At 42.3% G+C, this 21061-nt stretch overlaps 1 protein-coding gene across 1 annotated transcript; it reads right to left on the reverse strand.

The window, feature by feature from the left end:
- Window positions 1–589: 589 nt before the first annotated feature.
- Window positions 590–19945, reverse strand: rmp24 (ribonuclease MRP subunit p24). Its single transcript, XM_083982416.1, has 5 exons — window positions 19665–19945; window positions 14000–14028; window positions 13083–13303; window positions 2103–2296; window positions 590–1801 (listed from the first exon to the last, which is right to left on the reverse strand). Exons 1-5 carry the CDS (start codon window positions 19769–19771, stop codon window positions 1639–1641), a joined length of 714 nt encoding a protein of 237 aa, XP_083838542.1. The 5' UTR covers window positions 19772–19945; the 3' UTR covers window positions 590–1638.
- Window positions 19946–21061: the final 1116 nt, after the last annotated feature.

A 21061-nucleotide genomic window follows, 5' to 3' on the forward strand; every position in this document is an offset into this window, starting at 1 on the left:
AGTTAAAGTCCAGCGCCACCTGCAGGACACAGCGAGGAACTGACCCGAGTACTGCTTTGTATGGTTCTGGTTGTGTACGGTACTTTTTTTCTTTTTTCCCCCACCATATAAGGTTATATTTTGTTCTCTAAAATACACCAAGCACCTTTAAACTAAAATATTTATTTCCCTTTGTCTGATTTTTTTTTAAATACATTTATGTGTGTCTCTGTATTTATTTTGTTCTATTTAAACAGCACCGCAAACAGAGAAAAACATAATTTCAATTTCTATAAATCATGTAAATAGCACAATATAACAAACAAATAAAGCTGACTTTGACTTTGATGCTGTATCTTAAAATATGTTAAACTCAGCTTGACTTCCTAAGTTGGCAGGTAAGCTGCCTTTTAATCTTTAACTAAACTGAACTAAGCAAAGTCCTTAATGCCAATAAATAAATTACTTTAGCTGGATTTGATTCTTGATATAATTTATATTCATAAGGGAACAGATATGGATATGAAATCTGCAGCACTGATGTTGCAATCAAAGACATTTCAAAGCACTTATCACTGCCAGTCTCAGGACGTAAGAATAAACAGGCAAGTTTCACAGACTGAAAAGGTTTTTATTTCAGAGAATCAAGATGTAGGCAGAATACAAATGTGAGGTATTTCAGGATTTAAACACGTACTGTACATTGAACATCTAATGGACAACAGGTAGTCAGGCAGTACAAAAATGCAGTAGATATATATTTAAATTCCTGCTCTTAACAAAAAGATGAGAAGAGTAACCATTCACAAACACATACCTAAAGAAAATAAGAAAAGAGAGCATTGACAATAGGTATTGTCAGTAAGTCTTTGTGCACAGGTTTTAGGCAACTGCGCCTATTCAATGTAAACAACAACTGATGAGTCCCGTTTTAGAAGATAATCACGTAAAATCTTCATGTGTGACTTGAACAGTCTCAAAAATAATTTGCAAAATGCAACAGTGTCAAATCTGTCATGTTCCGGCAGAGCCGTCACAAATACACATACACATCTCCCCACTGGAGAGGGCCAAAAAATAAAGCAAGAGATTAAATTCAAATAGAAAAGTTTCAACATTAAGTAATAATATATACCAAATAGATTCATATTCATCATATAAATCTGTAATTATAACTTTAGAAAAACAAATCCAAAAAATGGCAAAGGATATTGGCATGTCAACCGGCTCGTCATGCCACAAACGCCTCCAAACCAAATAACGGTGGCTCTTTGGATGTTTCAGTCATTTTGTTAAATACTGAATAACTCCTCAAACATTCCACTCAAAGTAATATCCACAGTTTAGGAGATTACAAGAGGCGTGTGCTGAACTAGACAAAAGAAGCATTCTTCTCTGACAGGCTGAGCAGAGGATGTGATAACCCTGATTAATACTTGAAATAACCAGTGCAGTGCTCCTAGTTTCCGCACTCAGGATTTCAGGAGCGTCATTCCTAACAGCCCAGCAATAGTTGCGTTATTGGTGGGCAAACCGTAACCCTTCCCACACGGGCTCGGAAACCAGAGTTACTCTCTTTAGTTCCCCCTTAGCCTTGGGTGTAAACAGGTTACAACGTGGTCTAAACCCTTGCTTTTTTTAAGAGCATATAGAAAATCATCAGAGTGAGGAAAGAAAATCTTTCAAGCCCCCCTTTTTGCTGTCCGGGTTGTCCTGCCGCATGAGGAGCTTGCTGAGACGCTGGACGACCCAATTTCTAGATTTAGAGGAAGACTTTGAGGAAGATGAGCCCGTCCCTGAAGTGCTAGAGGAGGTGGAGGACCTGCAGGGAGAGACAGAGATTTGGTGAGGGATGTACAGAGGGTGAGGAGGGAGTAATTAAGACACAGTAACTTGAGATTCTGTTGCACGGCAGGAAATGTTAAAAGTGAACTGTCAACAAGTATATGATCTGGCAAGAATGGATACCAACACGTAGCATGCGTACAGCTAGGTTCGGCTTAATGCTGACTTAATCATTCAAATCCTAACATGCCTGACACATCATCCTCTCAGATGTCTGCAGCACCTCCTGAGTTCAGTCGAGGAAAAGTTATTAATACCAGCAATCTTGAGTAACTCACCTAGGTGTAAGATTGGGTGTCTTGTCTTTGCCCGGGGTCTTGGGGGTGGTCGTGCTGGATCTGCTGGCTGATTGAGGAGTCTTGTGTTTGCCACTGCTCCCTGGGGTGCTGTGGGTCTTGCCGAAGGTAGCTATAAAGTCCCTGTTCATTCCTTTGTGTCTGGATGTCTTACTGCATGTGTGGCAGGTGGCCATCTGGAGGAAGGAGAGAAAGGGGAATATGCATTAATATTGCATGGCGTGCATCTATTTCTCCAATGCATAATTAGGTTTTGAGTTGATAGGATACAAGATTTCCAAATTTCGGAAAAACAAACAAACAAAAAAAGAACCTGATTTCTCAAAGGTCCTTCAAACCACCCTAATGTAAAATTGAATATTTTGTAATTCCAGCTATTATTGTTGTTGTTTTTCATCAGACTGTGTATTGCCACCGCTGTCTGACTCGCAAGAGTTTGGCAGGAATTAGTCTGGACACTGATTGCAGCAACAGATTGACTCTGGGGACACAGAGTGCAGGACAGGCTGTAGTTGTTGTAGCAGGCAAGGAGGCTGTAATGAGCACTCCCTCCTATGCCCCGGGTGACGCAGGCCAGCTCAAACCCTCACAGATGTCAGGCAGACGCACGTATTGCCATCCTCACAGCTGAGAAATAGTTCACAATGGTATCCAGGAAGAAATTTGGTGACAGGGACGTGATTCACTTAACAGCTGAGAGTCTTCCCATCGGCCCTGCCAAAAAAAATCCCCACGATTATCTTACCTTTGAATGTTTATGCACTTATGAAAATAACTGGATTAGTTCGAGCAGGATGGGAAACTTTGACTTTAGCCTATGAGAGAGCGAGGAGGGGCTGTTGCCATGCAGCTTCACCTATTCAGGGTATGGATGCCATAAGAGCTGTCAGCCAGTTACTCTTTACTGCACCTCACTTCACAAGGCCAAACTCCAAACAATTTCCAGACACAGATTGGACACGCGTATGCAAACAAAAAATTATGAGACCCTATATAAGGCAAAGCATCCAGACACTTATGAGAGTTACGAGGCACAACTGTCGTTTCATGAGATTCTCGTGATTCAATTTAACAATCGGCATTCCAGATGTCTACCTCACTGTCTTGTGTCCCACTAAATAGGTATACAGTAGTGCGTGGCGTGCAACTATGAATATGACAAACTACAGTAAATATCTGTCATGTTTATTGATGGCTGCTGATTCCATAGGAACTAAATAAAGCACCAATCACACAGACACTCCGGTACATTCCCAAACACATAATTAAAACTGGCTCTGGTAATCGTCACAGCCACTCTTTTGCATTTACAGCTTTTAGCAGATGCTCTTATTCAATTGTTGTCACAGCGAATATACCATCAAGCACATTAATCCCAGTGATGAGCTTCCACTAATCATGAAACAAATTACAGGGACTAAGGTTTTTTGTTGTTGTTGCTTCTTAACTCCAGTTAAGAACAGTGCTTAAACAAACCATCCAGTTACTCTTTGAGGAAAACTTTTTCCCTCCTTAATTTTCAAGTAGGAAATGCAGTTCAAACTCCTGAGTGCTATTTAGCTCTTCAACATTCCTCACAACCCAACAGTCACTTAAGTTCCATCAGTGGCACAAGCCCTCCAGAGTTGCACAAGGTTAAAACCGGTCTAAACAGACCACCACTGCAGAGGTCAGCAGGTCTGAGCCGAGCTGTTGACAGTCCTGAATGCTGATGAGATGGAAAACTCACCGACACGAACGTAGCCATTTCAGATTCTGACAGGTGTCTGTTGGCGGGCGTTGGAGAGTTGGGTTTCGATGCACCGGGAGGACAGAGTTGCTCTTTCTTTCTATGTGTCCGACCGTGTGTGTGTGAGAGAAGTGTTTACCACATGAGTGCCGCCCGTCCAGCTTTATACAGGCCAAGCCCAGCAACTGACCCACCCATCTTTGCACAGGGGTGTGGCTCAAAGGAGGACTGACCAATGCACGGAGAGAAAGGGTTAACTCATCTGTGACACAGCCGGCACTCTGCTGCCACTTTTCAACAGTGACTCATCCTTGTTTGCAAATAACAATCTATGGGACAAAACCATTCTACCATTCTAAGCATATCCACACACAGATAGATATGGCTGAAAGCTGTGTTTGAAATCTTGTCAGATGAACATTTTATTATTATTATTTATTTTTTTCCCTTTTAAAGTAGTTCATGGTCTTGTTTCTGCATCAAATTATAAATGATTCATATTTATTTCTATGTACACAAACTTTGCCAGTTACAATCAGTGGAACCAGAGTCAAAGATGATAAATGATAATACTAAATTATTGAGGAGCTCAGTGCAGCACATAACTACTGGATGAAATGTTCAGAGAAAACACGTTGCAAAGCATCATAATAAAAATGTTTGGCGATTTTTATGTGTTATATCAAATAACCTAATTTTATTCTAAAAATAAAAATGAACACAATATAGGTACGTTTGAAGGGAACAAATACATTTCAGCAAACTGGATTGTATTAATCATTAAAAAGATGGGGGTGTTTTTTCCTCAATTATTTCAGTGTCTACTCATCTACTCTCAGGATAAACTGTGTTTTAGGTTTTGCGTCCTGTATGAAGTTACAGTGTGATCACGTAAGTTTTATGAAACTAATTTTTAGACAGGCAAGCCTCTATTTCAAGAGAGAGCTTCATCCTTGCAAAGGACAGTCAACAGTAAAAGCATTTCTTCAAACTAATTATCTCCTCTGTGAGTGATCTCCTCTTATGATTACTGCTGTATAAAAAGAAGTAACAAGTCAAAAAGCTGGAAGAGAGTGTATTTAACTGGCTGGAGACTATAAAGATGTTCAAGCTTATTATTCGGGAACATGCAGTCTTTTTCTCTTCAGCCAAGAAAAATGCATTAATATTACAAAGACATGGCAAAGGATGTTATATTGGCAGTGCTTTCTGATTATAAAAAGGTATTTCAGAGTAACAGAGGTGATCTATAATGGATAAAGTAGCACTCTACTGCAGGATGTGGAGTCACAGTTATAGGAGGAAATATGTATCCCAGTGAAGTGTCCTCAAGCCCAATACATATTACTAGATATTAAAGCTGAATTAAACAGATAGACAGTAAATCCTGAATTTGCATACTTGGAAAACAATTGGCACTTATGTAGAACATAATGTTTGCAGATAAAAGGCTGAAATGTGCAACTACTTTATTCAAACTTACAAGTCATTTTATAGCTGCACAGCTGTGGTAATAGTAAAATAAAACAAAAATCTGAACTGAGACAACAATGTGGTTTAAGTTAATAATGTCAAGGTAGACATCTATCACATATGTTATGTGTCTTGTCTTCTGGGGGTGTAATAACATGAACTGTGAAAAGATGTGCTCATTCTTTAAATTTAATGACGCCGAGCCGATGGCATATGCACATTTTACACACTGCATCGTTACAGTTTTCCCCCCCATTCCTGTTTATGTCTTGACAAGTGTTGTGATGAACTGTGGTTTACTATTTCACACTGTGTTTGCTTTATTGTCATTCAGAACATTTCCATCACCTCCCTCTGTCATTTCCTACTACTGCTACCCAATTTCCTCCTGGGGATCATTAAAGGTCCATCTAATCAAATCAAAACAGGACATCGGTGCTAAATCCTCAAACAAAAACCATTTGCTAAAGTTATAAATGGTACTGTTATCTCAGTTGTAACACATATCTAGTGATCAGGGCTGTGGACATTTAGGTGACAGCCTAGATTTAACGGATTTGAACTCAGATGGCTGTCCAATGATTGCCAAGGATAAAAAAAAAAATCATCTTAGCAAAACAAGAGGTTTGGTTCATGGTGAAGTGGATCAAACACAGACAGACAGCTGGCTGCAGATGGATGTTTACAAAGAGAATGACCTCTCGCTGATTATCCTCTTGTCCTCTAGTCCCCACTAGTGGTCCCACTACCATCGGCTGGGCTGCACTGATATGACAGGCTCTAAGAAAAGAAACCTTTACTTGGTGAAGATGTAGGTGTGTGTGCGTGCGTGTGTGTGCACGTGCTCATAAAAGCATAGCGGCAATACTTTCATGAGTTCAACAACATGAAAGCGTCGACAAAGCGGCACTGTCCATTCCAAAACAAAAAACAAAAAACAAAAAAACATGTATGGTATGGTTGCCGCATAGTGACGAGAGATCATGGTAACCTGAAATGAAATCCCACCCATCACGTGTACCCGTTTAATTTACGCTAATCCTTTGACATGTAGTGTATGCACTTGGGAGGGACACACGTGAGCCGGCGCCACAGAGAGATTTCATTTCCTCATCTTGGGCTGCTGATCCTGGCAGCGGACAGACCTACACAGTGGCCACTCAAGCATGGCCATATGGTGACAGCGACATGTTGGAGCTTCAGGGTATGAAGTAAATAAACAACCACCTATACACAGCTGGGGTGGGGGGAATATTACGGACAATTGCATTTTGCAGGAACTTCAATTTCTGTGTGGAAACATTGACATTCACCATACGGTCACAACATTAATCTGAAACCCACCATACAGGGACAGAAACCAAGCGCTACGTCTGACCTGTGAATATATTCTCTCACTGGGTCGGCCTTGACCTTTCACCCTGCTCCAATCAACAATGAAAGAAGCCTGGTTTCTGTCGCACATTTGCATGCTCGCGTTTGTGTTGCGTTCAGTGTGAAATGTGAATCGACACAGACAGCCACAGACGTAAAGACATACTTAACCTTGATCCTGCGCTCATGTATCACAGATATTTAGCCGTAGCAATCCAGTATGTCCACGGACTGCCAACACCTACTAAATCACAAAAAGAGACAATGTGCAGTGATTATACACTGCAATAAAAGCAGCTATTTATGGCTACTTTATGCAATTATTAAGTCAGAATAAGCCTGCTAATTCTCATGGTGTCTGTGCCACGACGGGCCGACAAGGAGTCAGGGCTCACCTGCATGCCGCATGCCCACACATCACCGGCCATCCTTTGATTTATGAGCTTTGGCGTGCATCCGGTCTCAGTTTACATAAATGTGCATGAACAACAGTATGAGCGTTAATTCAAAGTACTGAGAAATAGTTAATACATCTTACCATTCTCTGTGAGACTGTGACATGCAACCCAACACCCTGAGATTATTCATAAAGATAGCATTGCTTCTGAGTATAAAAAAGAGGAATAGCGTGAGAAACAGTGGAAATGGCACATGCACACAGACACGCAAACACAGGCATCGATCTTGCAGATGGACCTTTCTATCTATAAATAGCCCCTGTGCCATAAATATCTCCCTTCCTGTCTTTCTCTTTCTGCTGCCAGAGGTCAGCATGGGTTGATTAGTTTGACCTTGGCAGTACGATACCACCCAAGAGGAGGAAAATGAGAAGAGTAACAAGGTGAGAGACTGAATTAGGTGCCTGTAAGAGCCTTTCAAATTGAACATAAGCCTGACAAAGTAAGTGCGTTGTCGACTGCGTGACGTGAGTTTTCAAAATGTCTGTGTGCCGGCATGCGCCCGTAAGCATGAACATCTGCATGCGCATGTGTGCAAAAGTCATTTGAGAGCACATCGATACAACACAATAACGCTGAAAGCAGAAGAGCAATTGGGGGATCAATACAAGGCAAGCAGTGTAAACTTTCGTCCAACCATGGCCTTGCGCTGCGATGGCGCTGGCAGCCATTTAGTCACACTGTCTGGAGGCCGGCTGCCCGGTAAATACACAGAGACATCTGATCTGAATGCAGAGCCGCTACCCAATGCCATTTAGAAATGATGTCATATCTGTACCTCTCTTTCTTTTCTGTCTCTGCTGGTGGTGATAAAGGTCACATTTTATCCTGTAACACACCAGGAAGTTTTGCTCAGAACAAATAGAGGAGACTGGAGAAAAGATATCAAGACTTTAACTGATGATTTATCCATAGTCGCCGTCTCGCCGACCACCAGGATTCATCCAGATTAGATCTGAGAATAATATGTTGCCGAGGGTGCTTTGATTCTTTCATCAATTATACGAGACCTTTGATGTCTCACTCTGAAAAAAAGTTTGATAAAGTTCTTTCACATATAATGTATTATCTGGGGAGGTTTTACCAGAGCACGAGGTCACATTTTGAATTTATCTAAGTTAATTCATGACATTTCGATGACTTCAACCTAAATTATTTGTTGCCTCAACTTCAATTACTTTGATCTGAGGACACATCTGGATATCCCAGGTGTGCTGCAGCTGCTCGGTGCACAGGTGGAGGTTTGGGGTTTGAAAACAAAACTAAATGGCTCAGAGACAGATCTGGTTTCGAAGGCTCATTACTCATTACTGATCATCAAGGAGCAATACACTGTAAACACTGGTGAGTGATGATCCAAACAGTGGTCGCTTCCAAACCTTGGCACTCGCGACAGTTTACAGTTAAACCAACAGTGGGCATTGCCAAATTCCAGTGAAGAGTTTTAATATTGCTGAGGAAACTAAATGAAGTGAGAGACAGAGGCTAATAGAGAGATGACATGCTGTTATGGAGCGGCATCAGGTTCTCTTTATGGGGTTTATCATGCTTGTGAGCTGGGCAACAAACATGATGACAGCAGGGAGCTCCGACTGCATCTGATCCTATAGCCCAAGGATTATTGTGTGCATGCGTGCTTGTGTGTGTGTTTCAGAAGAAAAATGTGTATGTATTCTGAGTGCATTTGTAAAAAAATACTTCAGCACAAACTTCTCCCCTCACACGTGAGTCATGAGTGAGCGTTTGCACGTCCCAGTGAGCCTCCTCAAGGCCAGTCACCTCTGTTGCTGTTTCACATTCCCACCCAATCTTTCTCTACCCCAACACAACCGCCCCCCCCCCTCTTGACATCCTGCCACTCGCTGCCCACCCTTGAGGTTTTCAAAGCCCCCATTGGAGCTCTTCCTCTTCCCTGAGAGACAACAGGCCGAGGCACCATCTAGACATCACCGTCTCCTCTTTCCTGTCATCTCCTCAAGAGGCACATTCTCCAGCAGCATTACCCCAGTGAAGATAAATACAACAGAGAGATGCGGCAAACAGACGGCCAAGAATGGAAAGAGGGGAGGTGAAAGATGAGGATAAAATGAGGGGGGGGGGGGGGGGGCGAGGCGGTGGTGAGTTGCGGTAAAGAGAATGACAGGGATCGGAGAGCATGAGGAAAAACAGAAGAATATGGGATGAGGGGATGAGAGGTGGTCAGTGAGGTCAAGAAGAAGTGGTGACATAAATTACAAAGAGAGGCTGGACTGTCAGAAAGAAATGGCCCTTGTGGGGAAAAAAGAAAGATTTTCCAACCACTTATGTTGTAGTAGGCACTCTCTGGAAACAAGAGTTGTTTTCAGGGAATGGCATTGTGACTAACACACTCAGTTACATGCCTCTGCATCTGTCAGAGAAAAAAGGAGCCATTCTCTGGGTGAAAGAATCACCTTCTGTTTCCCCACTGTTGAATTTAGATGTTGCACATAAATCCCACCCCCAAAACAACATGAATATATACGATGAAAGACAAGCGGGAAATGTGTACTTTTTCCTCGTAACGAGCGAGCCTGCCGGGAAGTATAAATCTACGCGCAAGGAGGGAGAGCGGAAGAATGAGGGAGGGGGAGAGACTGCTATCCTTCGCTCCATTTAGGGTCTCTGTCTCTCTTGCGGGGCTACAATCCAACTTATTTCCATAACCGCTGTGAGATAACCTGGCCCGCATGCACAAACACACCTGATTTATAGCACCTCTACAACACAACTTCTCAGAGTTGAGGACAGCATATCACACACTGGCATCTATCCTGGAAGGGGGGTGGGGGGCACATCCTAAAGGGAGACGCAATATGGTGTGAAATGGAGGGGATTTACACCCTGGAGTATAAATACTGTACACAGCTCATGTGTAAGTGTGAATATGCATCTCGTGCTCATGTGTTTGTGATGCTTTTCTGCTTATATTTCCTTGAGTTCAGTGCACATACTGCAGATTTTATGAAGGACGAGTATAGAAAATGATGCATTACAGCAGTGTGCACTGTGCACTATGTGTGCAGTATGCAAATTAAGCAGGTAGCAGTGAACAGTATACAAATTGTTTGGAACACAAAAAAATATTTTGCCGACAAACGCTGCAGAGACTTTATGAATGAAATGTGTGGCATTTAAAATGACCTGAAAAAAACAGAACAAGAGGCTCTTCAAAGTGTTCCACAACACCGCTCATCCACAGCATGATCCCAAAAGTGTTTTGAGAACACTGAGAACACAAGCAAACACGGACATCTGCGTGGGCAAATACTCACACTTGGTTTTAAATAAACGCCGACCTCACATCACCCCCCCAAAAAGGCATGAATGGCAATAAATTTATACAACACTTGTGTTTTGCTTATTTCTCCAATAAAGCCTCCACTTCTTCCTGTGGGCGACACGTGACTGACAGTAAGAGGAGCAGAATATTGTGTACACAGCCATAACACTTAACTCTGGAACATAGAAATGAATGATGAACCACTAACACTAACAAATTAAGCTCTTGTGGTTACCGTGACGATCTGTCTCACTGGGTGAGCGTGTGCAATGTTTTTTTTTTTATACGATTAGAAAAATCAGCAGAAGCATCTTCTCGTGAATGACGAATGGCACAATGATGAAAAAAACAAAAAACAAAAAGCAAAACACTTCTTGTGATTCACCCACATTTTTTGTCTTTAAAGAGGAAGCAAGTGGATGCTAATCTCTTTGTTCAGGCTCTCGCGCTGAGCCCCCCTGCCTGGCAGGGTTGCTGTGCTCTGCTCAGCAGCATGGGGCCAGGGAGGCAAAGAACCAGTCTACATCTCCTCTCTTATCTCTCCGCTCCACCACTCTGCATTTTAAGGGTATCGCCTCGCTATCACCCTTCTGCCGAGCACAGGTGTGTTTCGGCTCACATACACAGCTTTGACTTGTTGCCCCTTCGCTTTCTGACAGGCGAGTGACCATGAAAACAGAGGATAAAAATACTTTGGAGGACATGGCCAGGGTGTGTTGGTTTACAAGGAAGTCACGTGATGAACGAGCATCAACATTCCCTGTGATGACCCAAACAGTGTTGACAAATGAGTGAGAGCAGAGGTGCACAGTCACAGCCGAGAGAGAGAGAGGCCCGTCCGTCTGTGTACAACACACAAGCCAGTGTGACGTATTAGCTGAGAGTTAGTCACACAGCTTGTCATAAATCCATCGTCAAATTGTGTGTAACGTCCTTTCAAGTTCTAACAAAATAGTGATTTACAAAACTGGGTTGCAGCATTTAAAAAGGTGCCTCAGCTATTAAAAACTGTAATAAAATGTAGAGAAAGAAAAGAAAAAAACTATTAAATTAGCATAGTCACTTCTATTTTACTTTTAAACAATATTAATCAAATGCGAGCTCGGTCATGGTGAGCTCTGACCTACGATCTCTCTTACTGTTTAGTCCATGCAAGTCATATGTTACCAGGCTAACGTTTTTGTGTAAATCTTCCCTGCATAAAGATTCAAGTTAAAACCAGGTGTGAAACTAAAGCGTGACTGGCTGTGTGTTGTTTTTCTGTGGTTCAAGAGATTTGGAAACCTATTAGTTGGATGTTCTGGAGATGGTTTCATTTACAAGGTCTATGTGACATGACACCACACACAGCAACATTACATAACATTATCAAAAAGGTCACATATCCGCTGTTAGCAAATTTCCTAACCTTTACCATAATTTGACTTTTACTGTTCACCTTTCTAATCTTTCTAATTTCCACTCTCTTGGATTTTTATTATCATCATTGTTTTTTTATGATGCTTTTTTCTCTTTCAACCTCCTATGTTATTCTCCTCCATGTCTCTCGCTACCTTTTTGTATTCCTGCTCTCTCACTCCATCTCCGTCTGCCTCATTGCCCTCAGAGTCAACAGACATATAGCGGAGAGTGGGTTCGGAGTGCTTTGTGCGGTGAATACCTGGAATACCTGCATAGTAAATGAGCCCAACCAGATTTTAATAAGGCAGCAGCATTTCCACTATGGCTGCTCTTCATTAGGTTGATGTCACATCACCAGAGAGCCTCTTCAGTGGTTCTCTCCTATCGCTGCCGTCTGATGCAGAGGGGAAAATGCCACAAGCTTCACCGCTGGTTTCCTCATCTAAATGGGCTTATCAGTTGAGTGGGCGGTTGCTGGCCAAAATAAGCTTTCCATGTTGTTCCTGACTGGTGCTATCCATTAAGAGGACAGGCAAAAAACAGCACTATAACAATTGAGGGGGCAGTGGGAGGGAACAGGGTGAGTATTGACAAAGCACTGTCTGGCAACATTACAGTTAAGCTTAATGGAACCACTGTAAAGGCTGTAATGATGAGTGGAGCACCATAATGAAACCAAACACTTTGTGTGAAATGAATACAAATGACTTCATCAGTCTTCAGAGCAACAACGGTTAGAAACAACAACACATTAAGAGACGACAAAGAGCTTCTTACATTATATTAAATAATAATGTGATGCATTTTGATTACCACTTGGAAAATTCTTTGGCTTGCCTCTTTCACCGGTCAAAGATCAACACTAGTTACAAAGTAAGTACCCAGCTCAAAGACCTTTCAACAAGACTGATGTTAGCTCATGTCAAATTGAGAAGAAAATAAGTAAATTAGAAAAATTAGAAACTGTGTCATTAGTTCCCGAGATGGTTTTTGTTCTCCCTAAATACCAATATCAGCATCTGTCTCAAAACTCCAACTTCCAACTTAATCAGGCAGAAAAAATAACAATCCATCCTTCAATCCAAACCCCCACTTAGTTCAACACTACTTCTGCAGAGAACAGCAGATCAAGCGTCTGTCGTTGATGTTTTTTCTGTATGGATAATATGCTGCAGTGCAGTGCAATACATAACCAAGTCTGGGTTGATGTGTTTTTGTCTTCTCACCAGTACTGAGGAGGATTTCTGGAAGTGATGCAGCAGATTTTTTTGCACCAGGGTGAGTCGTTTGCCCCGGGCCTTTCTGCGAAGGATGCTCTGCACCCGCGCCGATGGACGCCGCTTGGGCCGGAGTCGTACCCGGTGATTGTCAGGCTGCAGCCACTGATGACAGTAAGGACACACCAACATGTTCTGCAACAGATGGGAGCATTTCTGCTTCGCTGGCCCTGAGAAGAGGGGAGAGGCAAATTATATAAAAAGCTGAAAGCATATATTCTGGTGCAGTCAGGCATATTTGTTTCAAACAAAAGAACACCCAGGTACCCATAGGTGCTTCTAAAGGTGAAAATGAGTTTTTAAAAATTGTTTTCTATGTCTTTTATGTGAGGATATTAAGCAAAAAGGCAGGGGATATCTCTTCATGGTTCATGGTTAAAGAATCAGTGTTGGAAATCATCTGCGGTAAAACTTCATCACAACATCTTATCTGTCTCTATCCACAATCACATTAAAAGTTCTTGCAACAAATAAAAAAGGTTCTCCCAATGGACTGATGGACAAACACATTGTTGCTCTCTTATTGATCAATCCTGGTGTTCTAGAAGAGAAAAGCCTGAATAGCACCACTATGTATTGATGTGGCTTTAGCTGGCATGTGTGTGTGTGTGTGTGTGTACGATCGTGTGTGTACGATCGTGTGTGTGATCCCATCAGGCAGTCTGCCACAGACAGCTGGCTGTCTCAGTGTGTTTGGCTAAGGGTTTAGTGAGGTTTATCAACCTTGACAAACCGGTGACAAGGTCCTACTTACTACCGCTCTACATGGCTATTACACTCCAGGGCTACGTTGATGAAAACATGCCAAAATAAAGCTTTAAATTAAAATGGTGTTTCTTCAAATAAGCACAGGTCGCTGAACTTACCTTTGGCACTGGCATTCACAGGCCTCTGCCTAGAGAATAAAAAGAAGAGATAAGATCAGACACTGGGGAAGAGATTTACCTGTTGAGAGTGAAAGTTATTTGTGACTGGCATTTAATGTTAGAAACCATTAGTATATTCACAATTGGATCTCCTCTTTAATAATGTTTTCAGCTGTTTGGCTCTAAAATACTGGAGAAAACCATTTACATGCCCATTTGCTGTTTTATTCTCGTCAATTTCCATTAGAACAGCTCCTTTCACAACAGAACAATGCTATAAACAAGTTAAGAGGTTGAGTTAAGAGAATATTTGGACTAATTTCCGTCCACATTACTATCAGTCCAAATGATTTAGTGAAATGATCGTGTACTTAACAATTCTATTCAAATAAACCCATGCAAATGAATCCATTACTCAATGGAAACACCACTTTTGAAAAAACAAAAACAAAAAAAAAACTTTGTCACAGACATCGTTCCCATTAGGTGTAGTGGAAAACATGCAAGCGGAAAAGCAAATAGGTCTCTCCCCAACAATATAGGACAGCTCTCCAAGCCATTTCAATGCCCCCCCACCCCCCACCCCCCTCCTCCTGCAGGGCTGTGACTGTTAGGCTGCCTCCAGTTTTGGAACTCAGATATTTCCACAAACATTTCAACTAAGCCGCAGCTAAGTCCCCCTAAAATTAGCCGCAGGCTTAAATCAATGAAGGGAAATTTGCTGTCCGGCAGCACGTGTGGTGGAGACAGGGACGGGGACGGGGACAGGCCTGGCTGTTTATGGAGAGGACGGTGGGACTTAATCCGGAGCTGACCTGCTGGCTGCTGTGGCCGCGTCTGGCAGCAGAGGTTTGTTGTCACTCTCCACTTGCACTCTCAATCACCTCCGTATGTGAGATGCTGCATTACACCGCAGGTTGATGTCGGATACAGCTCCAATCAGTCATCCCACAGTCTGAGTCACTGTCCCTTGACCCCTCCCCGCCACCCCAATTTAATAATCAGTGACTGGATTAAGCTGTCAGATTATATAGAAGCCCTGTCAGAAAATGCTGGAAATGAAGAGACGCTGAGCGGAGCTGGCGTGGCGGATTGTGACTCTGTAGAGGACTGATAATGACTCATGGCCGCTGAGCAATTCCCCCGACACTTTTGGCTTGTCATTCAGAGAGCCTTTTTCATTATTCTTTAGCTGACAGGAAAGTCCTCTTCAGAAAGTTTGCAGGCTTTGAATACATTTCCTGAGGTGAATGCTTTGCAATTGATAATCAATGATCATTAGATCCACTTGACACCAGTGACAAATATATTTTGACTACACTTTGTATCACTTCTCTACGCCACTAACAAAAGCAAATCATCTGACAAAATACTTGAAATGTAAGGAAGCTGGATTCCTGAAAAAATGTTGTTTTCCTGCATCCTTCCTTCCCGCTAACACTCCCCTGATGAGCCAGCTCTCAGAAACTGTACACCACAAAGACCTCTTCCACTAATCTTATTAACATACTTGTCATGCATCTCCTTTTAAGTGCACACTTAGTTGCGGTGATAAACACAAGAATTTGGCTCTACACATGGACTGCTGACAACTGGGAGATGCTATCAAAAAACCCCACAAGATGCAAAGGCTCAGGGTAGGGGTGGACGTTTTGTGACATTATGTGTTGGCTACAGAGCGTTATTGTAATTACAGACAGAAGTACTTGCCAAGGGAAAGCGCACAAAAATTAAAAGCTTTATGGACATTTTATTGCTACCATCAGGGAAAACGGTGCCAACGGCTGGCAAATCCTGAAAAACCTCCAGTGATGCTTGTAGACGTTTTAGACACAGCGGCCTGGCACGGACAGCGATGTGGTCAGTGTCAATCTGTGAACACTCCAGATACTGTATCCCTCTAGAGCACAGATTGGCAAGAGTCTCATTTATCAGCTGGCTGTGACAGAGAGAGAGAGAGAGAGAGAGAGAGGACAGCAGGTGCCTTCAAGTCTGGGGCTGGGGCGGTAACGTCGGCTGGCTCCAGCTGAGAGCGGCCGAAAGATGAGATACAGAACGAGAGGAGGTGAAAGCCAGGGGTGGATGTAGGGGAAGGGGGGGTGGGGGGGGTTAGGAGGATGAAGAAGAATGCTCAGAGAGGTGGCAGCTGTGGAGAGAAGGGAAACCATAGAGGCCGATTCTGAGAGAAAATTAAAGTTAATCAGTCAGAGCGTAGTTATTATGAGATGGACGAACAGCGGCCACCGCTTTGGATCTGAAACAATTACTTAGTAGGAAAGAAAATCGATCAGCAGCTATTTGCAAAACAGAGTAATCACTTTGTTCATTTCTCAAACAAAACTCTTTCATAATCAGTCGTTCCAACATTCAAATATGAGGACTTGATGCATCAGCTTAATATATAATAGTAAATTGAATATCTATTGGCTGCAAAACTCTGACTGCAAGTCATCTGAAAAAATCCCATTGGTCTCTGGGAAATGACAAGCAGCATATTTCTATTGCCCAGCCCCATACAGTCATCAATTAAATGATTAACAAAATAACTGGAAGATTATATCAAGCCCTACTCTGCCTTAAATAAATTCTACCCAAACAGATCCTCGCTGATTAATCAGAGTTCCAGTATTGCTGCGTATTATAGCACTGAAGATCAGAATGTAAAACACGATGGACAAGTATGAGGGAAAAAAAAAAATCCCGTACATAATGCAGAACAAAAACACTGGAGGCTATTTAAAAACACCAAGACATCATGACACTGTCCAGCAGAGACATCCCGCATACTTTGGTAATCAGAGCACTTCACTGAGGCTTTGGTTATTATGAGACACACAACTACGATGACGAACTTACTGGAAAACAACTTCTCCAGTCGGGCAATCTGAGCCACAACAAAAGGGACGTCATCTAAACACACACTCATCATCACTGCCTGGCAGAGGGCGAAGACAGTGGCAGGAGGCTGTAACAAGATCTCCAGCAAATATGTGGAGCAGTGTGTGTATGAGTAATGATGACACACACACACACACACACACAGCCGTGAAACAAACAAACACTCCAGCCACGGATGAGCCAGAAGACACCGGAAACCCCCAGAAGATCACGGAGAGACCGCTAAAGGTTCACTGGGACCAGTAACATCGTCACCGGCCAGCAATTTGAGCGGATGCTGACAAAAACATTTTCATTTCCACTCATTGACTGACTGCATCCAAGACGTCGTCTATCTGAAACATTAATTCTTTAACAGTAATTCCCCTCTTAGTTGGCTCTCCATATTATCTCTCTGGCTTAATTAGCTCATCACACTAAGTGTAAATGTTGGATGTGGCTGCTAATTGTGTCTCCTCTGCCAGGCACTTTGGCATGAGACCAGTCAGGTCTTACAGCCACTGGTCCAAACATTTAGATTTGTGTCTTGCCTGCTGGACAAGCTGCTCGTAGTTAAACAGGGTCAAAATGTCTTCTATAACCACAGCTCATCATGGCCGCAGAATCATCTGGGGAACAGATCACTGCACAGTCATGGTCAAACATACTGGGGAAGTCCTGACTTACAGCCCATTGAAAATATCTGGAGAGCTGGAAGCCATCATTGAAAAAAAGACTCCTGTTAACTTAAAAGAGCTTGAATATAGGAGTGAGTGGAAACTACTAAATGAGGCCAATAATTGTGCTGGGGATGTATTGTCTGTTTTGTATTCTTTCAGTGATACAGATTTAGTTATTTTTTCTTTTGTTCAATAACCTTGGATATTGTTAAATTGTCTGTTTACACAAAATCGTTTAATTTGCATTCTTTGGAAGACATTCTGAATTATGTACTTGGAATTCAGCAGAGCCAATACTGTGCCTGTATTAAAGGAGCAGTGGGCTCACACAGGCATCCGTAAAATGACCTTGACTTGAGGTTTTACTATAAAAACCTCTGGTTTAGTTTCCATTCATGGTTCTGACCACAAATTTCCTGGCCCAGGTGAAAGAGAAAACAAGCTGGAAGGATACAGGGACATGGTGGGAACCCAACTCCAACTAAAGTCCCCGTTCATAAGCAGACAGCAGGTTACCCTTTTTACAAGATGTCTTGCCGTATATTATAAATTGAAATTGTATTTGGATTTTAAAATGATTTGTAAATAAACAAAATGAAACAAGAGTCCACACATGCACACACACACACACACACACACACACACACACACACACACGATTACACCTGTTAGACGCATTAATTTCAGTATGATGGAATTTGAACACTCGCCATGGTCCATGTGCATGAACAAAAAATGTCTTTCTCTGTCTCTCTCTCTCAGTCTCTCCCACACACACACGCACGCACACACACACACACACACACCAAAGCTTAAGAGGATTTTTTCTGAAATTACTTTTGGCTTTCACTTTCCACACAATAAGGCAATCACCCCTGTGTGGGATATGCCATCAGAAGGAAATGGAATAGATTCCCATTTTGGCAGAAGCAACAAAACTGAAGCAGTGGACTGTAAATGATCAAATAAATTAGAAACAGGCATTAATTACTGTGTTATTCTGATAGGAATGAAAACACTTGACTACAGGAGGCTAATTAGATAAAGACAGCTGGTATGTTGGAAAAGACTTGGTGCTCTGTATGGGTCCTTTTAACAACTATGAAAAGGATGTAAGAGGAAAGGGTTACAGACTACCTGGCTCTCAGCTTTCTTCATACTGCTCTCATTTTGTGAAGAAGGTAGGCTACCATAATCATCCCACCAATGAAATCTACTTCAGTCTGCAAGTGCATTAGACTGAATGGCAGTCAGGTCAGTCTCAGTAGCATATACATGCTGCACAGACTCACCCACTCCACCTACACATGAGCAGCCACTGGACTTGAGACTGGCTCACGTCCAGCTTCAATAGGCCATTGATGTAACAAAAATAGCAGGCACTCAAGTGGAACAACAGAAGCATTTATGCCTCACAACAAGAAGCACAATTCAGAGTACAGATAAACAACCACATCATCTTGATTGAGATGTCACCTAAAATCTAGGCACAGGCAAAATCTTCAAATTGTTAGTTTTTTCAGGTACAAGCACGCAGATAAAGCAAACTGTGGATGCAGATGAATGTGTCAACACTTAAGATGGCTGGAACAAAGACAAAACCACGCCTTTTTCAGATTTTAAATGCTAACATGTGCACCACTGTAAATAATAACGGACAATTCTCAAATACCCGCAGATACTCAGCCCTTTGAGCAGTAGTTCAGTATTAACACAAGAATCACAGCAGAGGCCCACCACCACCAGTGTCTCCTGTTAGTCCTATCAAACTGATTGACAGGTCTTTTATGGTGTTAGACATCCATTAACTTTGTCATTTATGTTTTCTGATACCTTTATAGGTCTATTAGCATCATTTGTTGACATGCCAGAAAAACAGGTCTGTGTTGAGATGAATACTGATTTCTCAGTGTAATGTTATGTTACAACCTTCAACCATAGACTGTAACCTGGAGAAATGTGATTTCCCTGACAGGAAGTGAACTGTTAACCCTGGTCGTGCTCCTCCCCCTAGCGTCTAGTTACCGCCATTGCAACAATATAGGACAGAAAGTAAGAGCCACACCGTCAAAATGCAATTTATAGAGGATTTTAAACAATTTTCTTACAGTAAGAACCGCGACAGCTCCGGACACGTTTCCTTGTAGAGCAGAGAAGCGTTTATGATAAAGTTTGTTGTTGTTTTCTCACGGGTAGTGGTCACCTCCATCTCCATGCTGCGACGTGTGAAACTCGGTTTTTCAAATGTTTTTCTTCGCTCACGTAGTCAACAAATTGGTGCTGAATGTTTAAATAGTGTCTACACACACGAACAGAGCCGCTAAAGAGCGTGGAAAGTACGTTATTTTGGATAAAACTAACGACACCGGTGGGATACACGACAGATGTCCACGCTGGGTCGCGAGATTCTGACGCCGCCAGCGGTGCATTGTGGGAAAGTGAGTCAATCAGAGGCACTGCGGAACAACTGCTTGGTAGTAAAAGTGGCCAGTCCTCCTGATAAAAACAGATTGAATTAAATAAAATAAATTAGTCTATGTTAATATACAAAATTAAACTAATGCAGAATTATTCTCACAATCACGAATGTGACTTGACGTTAACTTTTAAAGGCTTTAAGGAGATAGGGTGTAGTCGCCTATGAATTAGGTTACAGCTGGTGTGTCGACTGTCAGCTCAAGTTAAAAATTAACTCATAGCTGTTTTCTGAGATATTTAACGATGACAAGTTAATGTAGGCTAGCGCAAGTGCAGTTAATAGATAGCCTACTCTTTTATGTCGTCATTCCTCAGATCTTATTGGACAGTTAGAATTACCAATGTTAGACGACAGTGGGGTATATTGACATCATTAGGCTATTGCTTTATCCTGCGCATATCAGAGCACAGACAAACCAGGTTCCTTGAGCATCTAAAATACCCTACATCGTTTGTGAGCCGGTAAAAACAAAACCAAAAAAAAAAAAAAAAACTCCTGCTGGATCCAGTGAAGCGGATCTGAAAGGGGATTCTGTTGGGAGAAAGAGAGGCACAGGCACAATGTGAAATTGGATATTTTAAAGCGGCAGCAGGGAGGAGGGTAGAGTGCGCACCGATGGGTACCCTCCGGTGTGCGGATATCAGAAAGAAGCAGACCGGTCAGACACGAGACCGGTGGAGCAGAGACGTGAAATGACAATCAGAAGTTACAAACTGGTTCTGTTCGACACCACAGAGGATTTTCGTTCGGCACCAGCGACAACAAAGCTCCTGCTCAGCTCGTATCCAAGGTCTGATCCTCGGACTGGCGCGTTTTACGCACATCCATTCCCGGAATATCCATCCTGACTAACAGTAGGTTTTCAGTCTTTAATTCATGACAATATGATTTTAGTCAGAGGAAAACGATTTCACAACATCGCAGCTTAATATTTATTCGTCATGTGAACCTGAGTGAGATACAGAAGGCTCTAATGATCATCAATGATAAGTAATTTTTCTCCTGTAATTCTCCTTTTGTAACTTT

The sequence above is a fragment of the Trachurus trachurus genome (assembly GCF_905171665.1).
Source record: "Trachurus trachurus genome assembly, chromosome: 11".
In the NCBI taxonomy this organism is placed as follows: Eukaryota; Metazoa; Chordata; class Actinopteri; order Carangiformes; family Carangidae; genus Trachurus; species Trachurus trachurus.

What these genes read in the sequence shown, in the direction of transcription:
- rmp24 (XM_083982416.1), bottom strand. Translation starts at nt 19,771, where the DNA reads ATGGAGATGGAGGTGACCACTACCCGTGAGAAAACAACAACAAACTTT. An exon ending in GAGCTGTCGCGGTTCTTACT is followed by an intron (nt 14,029 to 19,664) that starts GTAAGAAAATTG and finishes TTTATTCTCTAG; the next exon opens with GCAGAGGCCTGTGAATGCCA. An exon ending in ACACCCAATCTTACACCTAG is followed by an intron (nt 1,802 to 2,102) that starts GTGAGTTACTCA and finishes CTCTCCCTGCAG; the next exon opens with GTCCTCCACCTCCTCTAGCA.